Below are 12638 nucleotides of genomic sequence, written 5' to 3'. Positions count from 1 at the left end.
GGCGGATGCAATGAAACCTCGGTCCCTGCGCAGCGCTGAGTGTCTCCAGCCCCTCGAGGCGGGGAGAGACGGAGCCTGCTAGTGCCCTGGCAGGTGGGGCCGGGGCGGAGCCGGGCGGGAGAGCTCCAAGGAAGCAAGCAGGGTCACAAATAACACTGGTCTGGTTGGACCTGCCACTCCCCTGCGTGGGCCACGGGTGAAGGAGTTTGGAGCCACGCCGCATTGTGACGCTCCGGCTGCGCCTGCAGGAGAACCGGGACTGCCTGCGGTGCTGGACGCGCCCCGGAGCCAGGCAGTAGCAAGGTTCGGGCTCCAGCGACGCCTGTAGCAGCCCGGGGCCTCCGCTCGAGCTCTAGGAGCCCTCCTCACTCCCCGCCCGCCCACCCGCCGGGCCCTGATGCATTCGGTTCATTGAACAGGCCCGAGATGCGCCCTGGTTCTTCTAGCCGCCAGCAGGTCCCCCGACCCCGTGGGCCTCAGTTCTGCCTTGACCCCAAGCGGGTGCTGGGCCTGTCCTGCCCCGGGCACCGGAGTGGAGCAGGGAGGTCGAGGCAGGGACGTGCCGCCCTCCTGTGGCTCATGGTGCACACGTGGAATGGGGGGGGGGGGGGGGGGTGGAGAACGGTGTCAGTGCTGCCCCCTGGTGGGCCCCGTGGGGCACCACAGCCAGGTGAGGATACGATGGGGGTTACTGCCAGGTTCCTGGGAGTGTGTGTGTGTGTGTGCTGTGACCTGGGTTCTGTGTGTGCATCTGTCTGTGTGTCCTGGGCACCTGGGTGCTGTGTGTGTGAGTGTGTGTGTGTACATGTACATATGTATGGACGTGTGCATGAGTGCTGGTACTTGGGTTGTGTTTCTGTGTGTGTGTGTGTATAGTGTGGCCCCAGGGCTCTGTGTGTATGTGCGCACTTGTGTCCTGGCATCTGGGTTCTGTGCGTGCACATGTGTGTTTCGCTTGGGCACATGGGTTCTGCATGAGTGTGTGTCCCAGACACCTGGGTCCTGTGTGTGTGTGTGTGTGTGTGCACACGCGCGCATGTTGGCTGCTTTGTGGGGGTGTCTGACATAAGGGTTCTGTGTGTGTGTGCATGTGTGTGTGCCAAATGTGTGGTGTGTGTGTGTGTGGGATGCCTGGGCTCTGTGTGTGTTTGTGTGTTCTGGACGCTTAGGGATGTGTGTGTCTGTCTGTGTCCTGGACATTTGCATGTGTGCCTTGGGTGCTTTAGGGGTGGTCTGTGTGTGTGTGTGTGTGTGTGTGTGTGTGCCGGGGGGAGGAAAGGGTGCATCTGTCTCTGTCCTAGGGTCTGGGTTGTGCATGCGCGTGCATGCATGCACTTCTTTTCTGGCACCTGGGCTCTATATGTGTGTGTGTCCCGGGGCTGACGGCAAGGAGAGGTTTCGCAGCCCGGTTCCTGCTTCTCAGCAATCGCAGGTTTCGAATCGAAGGGTGGCCTGGTCCGAGAGATCTGCCGGGTTTGTGTACGTGCCCTTTCCTCTCTTATTGATGCCCTGCACGGGCGCTGCGACATGGGCCCGAGTCGGAGCCCTGCTACCCAGTAATACCGGGGCCGCCGACAGTGCAGGGCGACTGGGCTAGCACACCGGGGACAGAGCAGGGGAACTGCGGCTACTGCCGGGCATGAAAGGCAGAGCCGGGACCTTGCGTTTGCCCCCTGGGCACCGGGCAGCGCGGAGCCGGCCAGGCAACCGGCGAGCAGCACCCCGGGCGGGCGAGGCGGGGGGCACCCCGCACAGGGCGGGTGCGTGGGAACTCTGTGGGGCCGGTGCTGGGCTTCGCAGAGGAGATCCAGAGGCGATTGCATCCTGGATCGGTGCTGCAGAGAGATCGCCCAAATCAGAAAAAAACAAATGAGTGGTGGGGGCAGGGGCTGCGGGCTGGGGTGGGGGGCACCGGTAGGGCTGAGGGCGCAGAGGCAGCTGCTGCATAGTTATGCTTGCTGCTAACTAGGTCGTGACGTCGGCAGTAGGGTGGAGCACAGGGGGAAGTGGCCAAGTGTACAGGTGTGTATATTGTGCAGGAGGCCCCTCCCGTCCCCCCACCCCCCCTTACTGATGAGCCGGTGCGGCACAGCGCCCCTGCGCATTTCCCGCTAGTCCCGGGTGCGTGCGGGCATCCCTGCAGCGCTCCAGCCGAGAGGCCGGCGGGCGCCGCGTGGGGGACGGGACGCGGCGGTGCCGGAGCCAGGGCTGGAGCAGTCGCTGTCCAGGGCTGGGACGAGCCGCCTGCCAGGGACTGCCGCGGAGGTGGAGCGCAAGGTCTGTCCCCCCCGACCCCAGCCCTGCCCCCCGCCCTGCCGGTGCCCCGCTCCCAGCCCAGGACTTGGGTGCGGTATCTAGGAGGGGGCAGGATACACTCCCCCAGCCCCCCTGCTGCATGGGGGCGTATTGTGGCATGGAGCGAGGGGGAAAGAAGCCAGGCAGAAAAGGGAGTACATGGGGGCAGATCTGGGGTAAATGGGCAGGAGTTGGGGGGATTGGGGCACATGGGGGCCTGGGGGGGGGGAGCAGAGCTGGGGCACCAAGTTTAAGGGGTGGGGCTGATGGGGGGGCTGGGGGCAGGACGGGATCGAGGCTCGGGGGCTGACATGGGAGGTTTGGGGGGTGCTGGCCCCTCCCCCAACATCACCCCCAGCGCTGAAGTCTGGCAGCAGTGGTGGGGGGGGGTTGGGACGTGCCCCACAGGTTGCTGGGGCTGGAGGGTGCCAGGGCTCATGGCTGGGGGCAGCGCAGCCTCGGCCCTTGGTTCCCCTTGGGCCTGCTATGCTCACACCTCACGGTTTGCCATCTCCCACACCAGAGTTTGGGCACGGGAGCCAGGGCAGGGAGCCACAAAGTCCGAAGTCCTTCTTTTTCCCTCCCTTTTTAACTGACACTGCACGACTGCGGGCTGTGGTTGTGCCGAGCTGTGCAGCTGCTTCTCTTGATCATGGGCACTGGGCCGCGGGTGTATGGGGGTGTGCACAACACACGGGTGTGAATATGTCCCCTCAATGCCTGCCAGGGAGAAAGGTTGACTCCCACCCCTTCCATGCCCCCCAGCTCCAGCTAGTTACCCCCTGGGCGGTAACCCATACACAGCTGGGTATGGGTAACACATACCCAGCTGTGACCCCCGCCCCCAACGTGCATGAGCCCAGGACCCCCTGCTTCAGCAGAGCTGCCTGGGCCACTTCAGGCACCAGCCCCTTGAGGCCGCAGCCCAAGCAGGGGCAAAGCCTGGGGCCCCCAAAACTGGGACCCACCCCCAGCCCTGCAGCCCCCCACAGAGCCAACAGGCCCAGGCCTCAGACCTGGAGCCCAGAAGGGCGGGGGGGGCAGGGGGGTGACCCCCCCCCAACAACTGGATAAAGGAGGGTGCAGGGATTGAGTGGTCTCCGGTGTGGGGGGCTGCAGGTTGGGAGTGAGGGGCACTGGGGGGGCAGGGGCTGCAGGTCAGGAGGGGGGGGCACCAGTAGGCCTGGGGGGCAGGGGCTGCAGGGGCGCAGAACCAGCCGCTGCACAGTTATGTTTGGTGCTAACTAGCTGGTGACGTCGGCTGTGGGGTGGAGCACAGGGGAAGTGGCCGAGTGTACTGGTGTGTAGAGAGGCCAAGTGTACTGGGTCCATAGCGTGCAGGAGGCCCCTCGCAGCCAAACGGTGCTTTGGGCTGGACTCTGCTGGGGGGCATTGGGGCCAGGCCCCTTGTGGCACCAACACACTGTCCGGGGCGGCCGAAGAAGTGTTTTGCCCCATAACCGCATCCTAATCTGATCTTCATTTAGGGCTCTGTCCTTCGTGCAGGATATTATGTGACAATGAATTAGTGAATATGCATAGCTAACGAGAGTCTCTCTCTCTAGACTGTGCAATTCATGAATAAGAAGCTTGCACTGGGTGTAGATCGGCTCTGAAAAAGGAACCGGGAACCTGGAATAAAAGGCACCAACTTGAGCCTGGTCCCCCGCAGCCGATGGCCAGGGCCGCGCCGCAGCGGGAATGCGGGGGTCTGGGCCCGTGCCCCCCCGCACCGCGCAGTGACCGTGCGGCGCCCCGCAGGCAGCAGCACAGCCCGCCGCACCCATCGCTGGGCAGGGGCACCCGCGATGTTGGTGCAGCACCGCGGGGTGACCCTGCAGCGCCCTGCGGGCTGCGCCATGGCCCGTGGCGCCCGTCGCTGCGCGGGAGCACCTGCAACGTCTGTGCACAGCGGCTGGAAGCGCCGCAGGAAGCTGCTGCGAAGGTGGCGCCAGGCTCCCGGCTGTGGTTCCTGCTGCTGCTCGTGGGCGCTGCGGCTGTGCCACGAACCAGCGCCGGTGAGTGGCAGCGCCTGCACGGGGCCGGGGGTAGGACAGAGCCGGGGTCCCGATGCAGGGAATGTGGGCATGGCCGGGCGGGGGCAGCCTCACTGTGGGGTCCCGCCCCGCTCCGCGTGGGGATCCCGGGTGGCGGGGTCCCGGTGAGCTCCCTGGCAGTGGGACCGGCCGGCAGGCGCAGCGGGGGCTGAGCTGGGAGCAACCCCGGTCCCCGTGGGGCCGTGCGGGACTGCCCTGCCTGGGCTGGAGCAGGACAGGGATCGGGTCGGGGCAGGCGGGCCCCAAAAAACCATGCAGGACCCTCCGCACTGCCTGCCAGTTCATGAGATGGCTCCACGGACGGGCACCCCGCACCTCCCCGCTCCCCGCGCGGGAGAGAGGACCCACTGCCTGATGGGGAAGGCGGGTGGGCACAAGCCATGGAGAAGCTGCTCGTCCAGCCGGACCCCCGTCTGCTCGGCAGGGTCCCCCGCCCCAGCCCCGACCGCGCAGGAGGACCGAGGCCGAGAGGGGCCGAGCCCAGGCTCTTGGTGCAGGGCGCCGGCCCGGACTCGGGCGCACGAGGGCTCGCCGGAGCAGGGTGGGCTGAGTGCCCGGGCCGTGCGGGGCCTTGCGTGGGGTGCGGGGTGCGGGCAGCACGACCGGGCTGTGGGATGCGGTGTGTGGCCCCTCCAGGGTGGCCTGTGCCCTGCAGTGTCAGTCCTGTCCCCCCTCGCTGGTCCCTGACCCACACTCGGCCAGCGCTGCCCTGTCCTGTGGCCCCACCGCCCCGTCGCTCTGCGCCCCCGCTCCGGCCTGGCACTGCCCCGTGTCCCTCCCCTGCAGCCCCTGCGGGAGGGGGCAGTGGGCACGGGGGCACTGGTGTCTGCCCCGCTAGTGCTGACCCTGTCACTCCCACAGGCTCCCACTCCTACCGGCATTTCTACACGGCGGTGTCGGACCCCAGCCTGGACGTGCCTGTCTTCACTGCCGTGGGCTACGTGGACGACCAGCAAATTCTCCGCTACGACAGCGAGACGCAGAGACAGGAGCCGCGCGGGGACTGGGTGCAGGGCACTGTCGACCAAGACTTCTGGGACGGGGAAACCAGGAGCTTGCGGGCCTGGCAGGACGGATTTAAACGGAACCTGCTCACCCTGCGGCATCGCTACAACCAGACCGAGGGTGAGTGTGAGCAGGCAGGTGTGAGCAGGAGGCCGTGGGGACCCTGGCACTGAGGGTGATGATGAGGGTGTTGGAGACACCTGCCCATCAGCAGCACGGGGTGGGGAGCCGGGTGGGCATCGCATTGTCTCGTGTCTGGTCTGTGTGTCCCTGCAGCCGGCTCCTCCCTCCTCCACCTGGGGTAGGGGCAGGGGTGCGGGCACCCACTCAGTCTCAAGCCAGGGGGTCAGGAGGCTGTGGAGGGAGCTCTCTCCCCTCCCTTCCTCCTCCTGGGCATCTGGTGTCAGCACCATCCCCTGCCACTGCCCGCTCTGCCTTCCCGAGAAGGGCCGGCTGGCCCACGGCCGGGCAGAGACCAGCTCTTCCCCGGGTGCGCGGGGGCCGCACTTGTGTCCCCCCAGCCTTGTTCTCCGTGGACAGAGCCCCGAGCTGTCCCCATGCTGCCCCCCATGGGTCGGCGCTGCCCCCGCCCAGCCCGGCAGCCCTCGGGCACCTGCTCCGCGGGGCGCGACTGACCCAGGGCCTGGATCTGCGTTTCAGGGTCTCACACGCTCCAGTTCACGTACGGCTGTGAGCTCCACGCAGACGGCAGCACTGGAGGCCACATGCAGCTGGGCTACGACGGGGCAGACTTCATCAGCTATGACCTGGCAATGCGCACCTGGGTGGCAGCCCTGGCACAGGCCCAGCGCACCCAGCGCAAGTGGAATGAGGAGAAGGCCGTTCTTCAGGATGCAAGATCCTACCTGGAGGAGGCCTGCATCACGTGGCTGCAGCAGTACCTGCGGCACGGGGAGGCAGCGCTGCAGAGCAGTGAGTCCCGCTGTCACCGCCCAGGGCAGCGCTGCCCGGGCACCCCCTTCCTCCCCTGCCCGCGCCGCAGGGCACGCCCGCCCCGTCCCCCTGTGTCCGGGGTGGCGAGCGCTGCGTCCCGGTCCTGCCGCTGGTCAAGACCCCGGCGCTGCTGCGGGACCCGGTGCCCCCGTCCCTGCCCTGCTCAGGCCTCCCCCCTGGGCAGAGCCCACGGGTGTCCGTGTCCAGGCCGCGTGTCTGAGAAGCAGAGATCGGCTGTACGGGACCCCGTTCCTGCAGCCCCGAGCCCAGCGCAGCCGTGTCCCCGTCCCCCGTGCTCCTGTCCCATCGGCTCCTGCCGGAAATGGGCGCTGGAGCCGGTTCGTGTGGCCCGGTGCAGGGCGCGCGTGGGCTCCTGCCAGGGGTGCCGACGGCCCGGGAGAGGCGGGCGCTGTAACGGGCGTCTCCTCCCTCCCAGGGCGTCCCGTGGCACAGGTGAGAGACAGGCCGTCGTCCCGGGACGGACGCACCACCCTGTCCTGCCGGGTCCACGGCTTCTACCCCCGGGACGTGGCTGTCGTGTGGCTGAAGGACGGGCAGGCGCAGCCCCAGGAGACGAGGCGCTCGGGGGTCGTTCCCAGCGGAGACGGGACCTACCAGACCCGGGCCACCATCGAGATGGACCCGAGCAGCGACCACGACTACACCTGCCGCGTGGAGCACGAGAGCCTGGGGGCAGCCCTGAGAGTGGCCTGGGACAAGGGCAGGGCGGGTGAGCGACCCCCGCGCACACGGGAGCGAGAAGACGCCTGGCGGGAGGGGACGGAGGGGCTGACCGACCCCCTGAGCGGGGAAGGAGCTGGGGGTGGGAGGGCACGGGGGGCACGGATGGGGAGGGGGCCCGGGGCCCGTGCAGCGTTGGGGCTCGTCTGGGGGTTCCCCTCGCTCACGGGCCCCTTGCCTCGTCCAGGGTACGGCCCAGGGATGACTGTGGGTGTCGTTATGGGTGCCATGTTGCTGGTCGGTGCCATGACGGGCACAGCTGGTTATTTCCTCGGTAAGTGCTGGGTGCAGCCCTTGGGGCCAGGCCATGCCCAGGCTTGGTGCTGGGGAGGGCGGGCAGGGAGCGGGGCAGGCTCATCACGGCCGTGCCTGGGACCGGGGGGGGACGGGGGATTGTCCGGTGCTCTGGGCTCCCCGGCCCTCGTGCCCCGGGCCGGCTGCAGCCAGAGCCCAGCCCAGCGCTGCGAGGCTGCCTTGCTGGGGCGAGGGCTGCTCTTGGCCCCACCTGGACCGTGCCCCACGGCCCGTCCCCTCCCCGGTGCGGTGTCCGGGCCCCACGTCCTGGGCCGAGCCCCTGCTCCGCGCTGCGCAGGCGGCTCCTTGCTGGGCTGTGGCCCCAGGTCGGAGCCGGCCCCAGGTGAGCAAGCAGCCGCAGTCCTGACCTCTGCTTTCTCTCCGCAGGGAGACGGGGAAATAAAGGAGCGCCTGGTGAGTGCGAAGCCCCCTCCTATCTCTCCCCACCAGCGCTGCGCGGCTCTGTGCGGAGCAGCCCCGAGCGCAGACGGCCGCACCCAGCCCCGCGCCGTCGGCGTGCACCTGCCGGGCGGTGCCGGGAGGCTGGGCAGAGCCCGGGGCCCTGGGCCTGTCGGGCACTCACAAGGCGCCCATCGCCCTGGCGTCTGCGCGGTCCTGCCGGCGGGGGCATGGGGGGCATTGGGCCGGGGGAACCGGTCCCCGCACTCGGGGAGCTCTGACCGCTCTTCCTTCTCTCTCAGCTCGTGCAGCCTCGGACAGCAAACCCTTGAGGCTCTCGGGTGAGTGTGATAGACCCGTCCCAGGGGAGAGCACCGGGTCCTGGGACGGTGGGTAAAGGCGGGGGCTGTGGACTGCCCCAGGAAGTGCCTCTAAGCAGGGCAGGGCGGGACAGGGCAGTCCTGCTGTGGGTCTCTCGGCTCCCCGGGGTCTGAAGGCTGAAGATCCAGGCTAGGGAGGAGAGTCGCGGTGCCGGCGCTGTCTCACGGGGCTGTCTGTACCCTCCGTGCCCAGGTGCCAGCGCGGGAGCTCGCTGGGTCCTGGGGGTGGGGGGTTTCCTGTGCCTCGTCCTTGGAGGCTGCTGTTAGCACGTGGACGCCTGGCCTGGGGGGCGACCTCAGCCCTGCCCCGTGTCCCGTGGGCTGGGGTCACGTCTCCCCCTCCCTCCTGTGGAGCGGGCAGCTGTGGCTGCGTGTGGGGCCAGGGGGATCCTGGCAGTGCCACCCCTCGGTGCGAGACGTGGGGTGGGAGGAGCAGGGGCCCCCGTGAGCTGGGCCGGCCCTGCCAGCCGGTGCCTGGGCGCTGGCGCTGCGGAGCGGGGGGCGTGCAAGGGGCCTCCTGGCCGCGCTGGCAGCAGCTGATGCCCACCTGGCTGTCCTGAGCGCGGGGTGGGAGGTGCAGGGAGGGGCGGGAGGAGCTCATGGGGCTGGAGACACCTGGCTAATGCCTGTCCTTCCTCCCCGCAGAGGGAGCAACACCCCTTCCAACCCCTGCCTTGAAGGTAAGTGCGAGGGGCTCTGGCCGGAGGGTCCCCCAAAGGAAACACCGCCCCTCTCTGAGCCAGCCCTGGGAGCCGGGTCCCCCCAGTCCGGGCGGGTGCGAGGCCGAGTGCTGGGGAGCTGCGTGGCTGGGTCTGTGCCAGCCTCTGCTCCTGGGGGAGCGGGGGTGTCCATCGCCATCCCAGGCAGCCTGGGCTCTGGGCCCTGCGCGTCCGGGGAAGGGGCTGCAGCAGAGCAGAGCTAGCGCGGTGCCGAGGACCGCCCTGGGAGGTGCGTTGGGAAGGGGCATGTCCTTGCCTCGGTGCAGGGAGAGACCCAGGGTGGAGCAAGGTCAGGTCTGTGGCTGCCCGGTGCTGCCATCTCCCGTGTGCTGTCCGCACAGCCGAGTGGAGTCTGATGGGGGCTGTGGTGACCGTAGTCTGACCAGCCCGACACACAAAATTGAAACGACTGAACTGCAATACCAGTGCATCTTGCACAAGAGTGCAAGTGCGGGGCTCCGGCCGTGCAAAGGAAAGCAATCCCGATTGATTGAATCTCCTGTGCCAGCTGCCAACGTGCCCAATGTTGGATTATGCCAAATCACTGCAGTGCCTGGAATCACCTCCAAGTTTTCATAGCTAGCAAAGAAGTCCTCCTGTGCAAAGGAGAGCGGCTGGGGCAAAACTGGGTCACAGGCAGTGTGTAAGGGAGGCGTGGGGGGGCACGTGGCCCTTAGATTGCCCCTCAGCGACTGGGGAGTGGGGAGCGCTGGCCAGTCCCTCCCATCCCTGAGGCGCACCAGCGGCACTTCCAGGTTTGCAGGTGGCACTTGCGGGGGTGGTGATTGGCCCCCGGGGGACCCGCCCCCGTCGGCGATGGGTTGCTGGTGCGTGCCCAGAGTCAGGAGGCACCAGTTGCCCGTGAACTGGGTTGTGGTGGTAAGACTGCCACAAGGACGAGCGGTGTCTTCTGCCCCCAGGGGCCTGGACCTGCCCCCCACGACGCCGCGTCCCTTCGCCCTCAACACTTACAGCTGAGCGCTGCTCTTCTGCTGCTCTTTCGGTATTGGCTGCTCCAGCAGGCGGTGGGGGCGCTGTCGGGGGCAGGAGCGCGGCGGTGCTAAGCGGGGAGCTCCTGCTGGCAGGGGCAACACGCAGGGGTGCAGGCTGGTGCACGCGCACCTCTGAGCCTGGCACTGCCCCCCTGCAAAAAGGCCTCGCCGACACTGTTGGCAGTGCCTGTGGGCAGTTGCCGGTCACCCCCCACTGCCGACACCGCTGGTGGCGTGTGCGATCTGTGATCACAGAGCTGCCTCACTGCAGTCTGTGATTGCTGCTGCCCCCCGCCAACACTGCCAGTGGCAGCTGTGGGTGGTCGCCGGCCCTTGGTCAGCACTCGCCAGCCCCTGCTTACCACCGCCACGCTCCTGCTGCTTCTGCTGCCCCCCACCACCACCGTGCCCCCAGCCACCGGGCACGCGTCACTCATGCCCACAGGCAGTGCTGGCAGTGGGGGGGACGGGCCAGGGTGGCGAGCAGTGGCCAGCAGTCAGAGACCACCCACAGACCCTGCTGGCAGTGACAGGCTGCACCGCACTGAATGCCCGAGCGCCTGCCTCTTGTTTCCAGCCCAGACTGCAGGTTCATGGAGCTGCCTCCACACGAGGGAAACGCCTTGCCCGGGAGAGCCCTCCACCTGCCCACCCGCCTGCCAGAAGTGAGATATCGTGACCAGAAGGAAACGATTCAGTGTCCTGCTGCCCGTCAGACAGCTTGGGGGCAAAGAGGCTGCTCTTTTACTGGAGTCTGACTGCGCAACATGAGCTTTTCTGACCAGACAATCTCACGACCTCTTGGGCTCCTCTGTGATGTGCAAGTTGTCATTTGTAGCTCAGAGACACTTGGCACTCTTGGAGACAAACCCCCAGTTTTTCTTTTCTTTTTTTTTTTAGTTTAAAAATATACTCCTCCCCTTCCCCTAACCTTTTCTGACTTTCTCTCTGCTCTCTCTATCCCTTATAGTTTCATAGTTCATAGTTTGTAAGGGTGGAAGGGACCTGAGCAGATCCTCAAGTCCAACCCCCTGCCCTGGCAGGAAAGAGCACTGGGGTCAAAGGACCCCAGCCAGGTGTTCATCCACCCTCCTCTTAAAACCCCCAGGGTAGGAGCCAGCACCACTTCTCTTGGAAGTCGGTTCCAGATCCTGGCCGCCCTGACACTGAAGTAGCGCCTCCTGATGTCTAGTGTGAATCTACTCTCCGCCAGCTTGTCACTGTCATATTGAATGTAATAGTTTGAATGCTTGTAATAGTTGCCCATTAGCCAGTTTAGAAGAAGGTGAGGTTCATCTTCTTATCGAGGTTCACTGTTTTACCTGGCCTTACAATGAACATGCTTAAAGTCTTGGTTCCTCGATCTTATCTCTAGAGGCCTTGAACAAGTTATCCTAAGGACCAGAGAAAAACGACCCTTAAGCAAATATTCTGAGAGATCAAAACCCTAGAGGCCTTTTGAAAGGGGGATGTAAAAGAAAGGTCACCGCAGTGGTATGGAAAATCTCCTAAAGCAAAATTTAAGATAAACTAAATAGTCAGTGGACAAATTCTGTTGCGGAAGACAAAACTGGCCACCTAGCAAAAAACCTGTTGAGTAAGATCCGAGCCCAAATTTGGGAGTAGTGACAGGTTTGGGTAGGAGGGGCCCAAGACAGCAACTCACCCAATAAAAACTGTAACCTACAGTCCCAGTTTGGAGGTAACCTCGCTTGCAGAACAACGAAGGAAGACTCGCAAGCGTAGGCCGGATCAGACTGATCACCTGAACCACCCTCTCCGTGAACACGAGTCTCTTAGTTCACGCTGAAGCCGCGGAGCGCCCGAGTGGGACCGAAGGAAGGGGACTTAGTCCTCCCAGTATTGAGGCCAGCCCATTGAACTGTATTGCTGAGGCCAGCCCATTAAATTGTACTACTGAGGAATGAAAGCATATCTAGGTGTTTGGCTTCTCGGAATTGTAGCATTGAAAGTATAATGCACTAATAACTTTTCTGGTTCGAATTATATAGTTAGTTGCGTGCAGGCCGGGGGTGAGCCGGGCCCATCTTTGTGCATGCGGGCTGTGGCCAGTAGCCTGGGCACGCGGGGCCGGAGAAAACCGCGCGGCGGCAAGGCACACGCGGGCTAGAATTAGTCACAGAGGCGTAGTGGTTGATTGAAAGATTATTTACTTACACCCAAGATGGTCGTGGTGTAGGCTGGACAGTTTCCAGGTGCAGCTCCACTTAAATCCTCGTTGGAGGACTACGACAAATTCGGTTCTTTGGCCCCGGAGTTGTTAAGGCTCCGCGGGTTCGGCAATTCTTTCCTCACGGAGTTGTCGAAGCTCCGTGGGCTCTGGTCAGTTCCCAGGTCCCCCGGAGCTGTTAAAGCTCCATGGGTTCAAAAATTGGGTATATAGGATAGGGATACGTCTAGGATTGCGCTCAGCGACGGCGAGAGGCTAGAGGCTGTTCAGACCTCTGTTGCCTGCTTAAGAGGGGCGCGTTGGGTCCGCAAGGGTCCACATCGCTTAGAGATCTTCACACAGCGCGAAGTCTCCTCCTCCTGGCGAGTTCTCTCTCTCCAGTTTTCCTCTCTCTGACTTGGGCAGAAACTACCCAAGCCTTTTGTACGGCTAGCAAGCCAATAGCTAGCCGCCACGTGTACCTTTACTCAGAACTGGCCAATAATGTGGCGCGAATCTGAATACAAATGGCGGGAACTCCTTTGCACCGTGCATCTCTGAGCGTGTGGGTATTGCCAACTGATTTCTGTCTGATTTTGGGGTGTACCGTGTGTATGTGCTTAGGCTGGTAA

The 12638-nt window shown here is 65.0% G+C and overlaps 1 protein-coding gene across 1 annotated transcript; it reads left to right on the top strand.

Moving 5' to 3' along the window:
• The first annotated feature begins 1911 nt into the window (after window positions 1–1911).
• Window positions 1912–12558, top strand: LOC132251584 (class I histocompatibility antigen, F10 alpha chain-like). Its single transcript, XM_059731471.1, has 10 exons — window positions 1912–2277; window positions 3861–4313; window positions 5214–5477; window positions 6018–6290; window positions 6748–7041; window positions 7240–7326; window positions 7734–7760; window positions 8048–8086; window positions 8771–8805; window positions 10414–12558. The coding sequence occupies exons 2-10, from the start codon at window positions 3971–3973 to the stop codon at window positions 10513–10515; spliced, it is 1464 nt and encodes a 487-aa protein (XP_059587454.1). The 5' UTR covers window positions 1912–2277; window positions 3861–3970; the 3' UTR covers window positions 10516–12558.
• Window positions 12559–12638: the final 80 nt, after the last annotated feature.

This window comes from Alligator mississippiensis, chromosome 7, assembly GCF_030867095.1.
Source record: "Alligator mississippiensis isolate rAllMis1 chromosome 7, rAllMis1, whole genome shotgun sequence".
Taxonomy (NCBI): domain Eukaryota; kingdom Metazoa; phylum Chordata; order Crocodylia; family Alligatoridae; genus Alligator; species Alligator mississippiensis.
Note: the sequence above shows the minus strand (reverse complement) of the source record. Positions and strands in the feature narration are given on the sequence as shown.

Bases quoted from the DNA above. Each gene is read 5' to 3' on its own strand.
- LOC132251584 (XM_059731471.1), top strand. From the start codon at position 3,971: ATGGCCAGGGCCGCGCCGCAGCGGGAATGCGGGGGTCTGGGCCCGTGC. The intron at 6,291-6,747 runs GTGAGTCCCGCT...CCTCCCTCCCAG, and splicing joins GGAGGCAGCGCTGCAGAGCA to GGCGTCCCGTGGCACAGGTG. The intron at 8,087-8,770 runs GTGAGTGTGATA...TCCTCCCCGCAG, and splicing joins CAAACCCTTGAGGCTCTCGG to AGGGAGCAACACCCCTTCCA.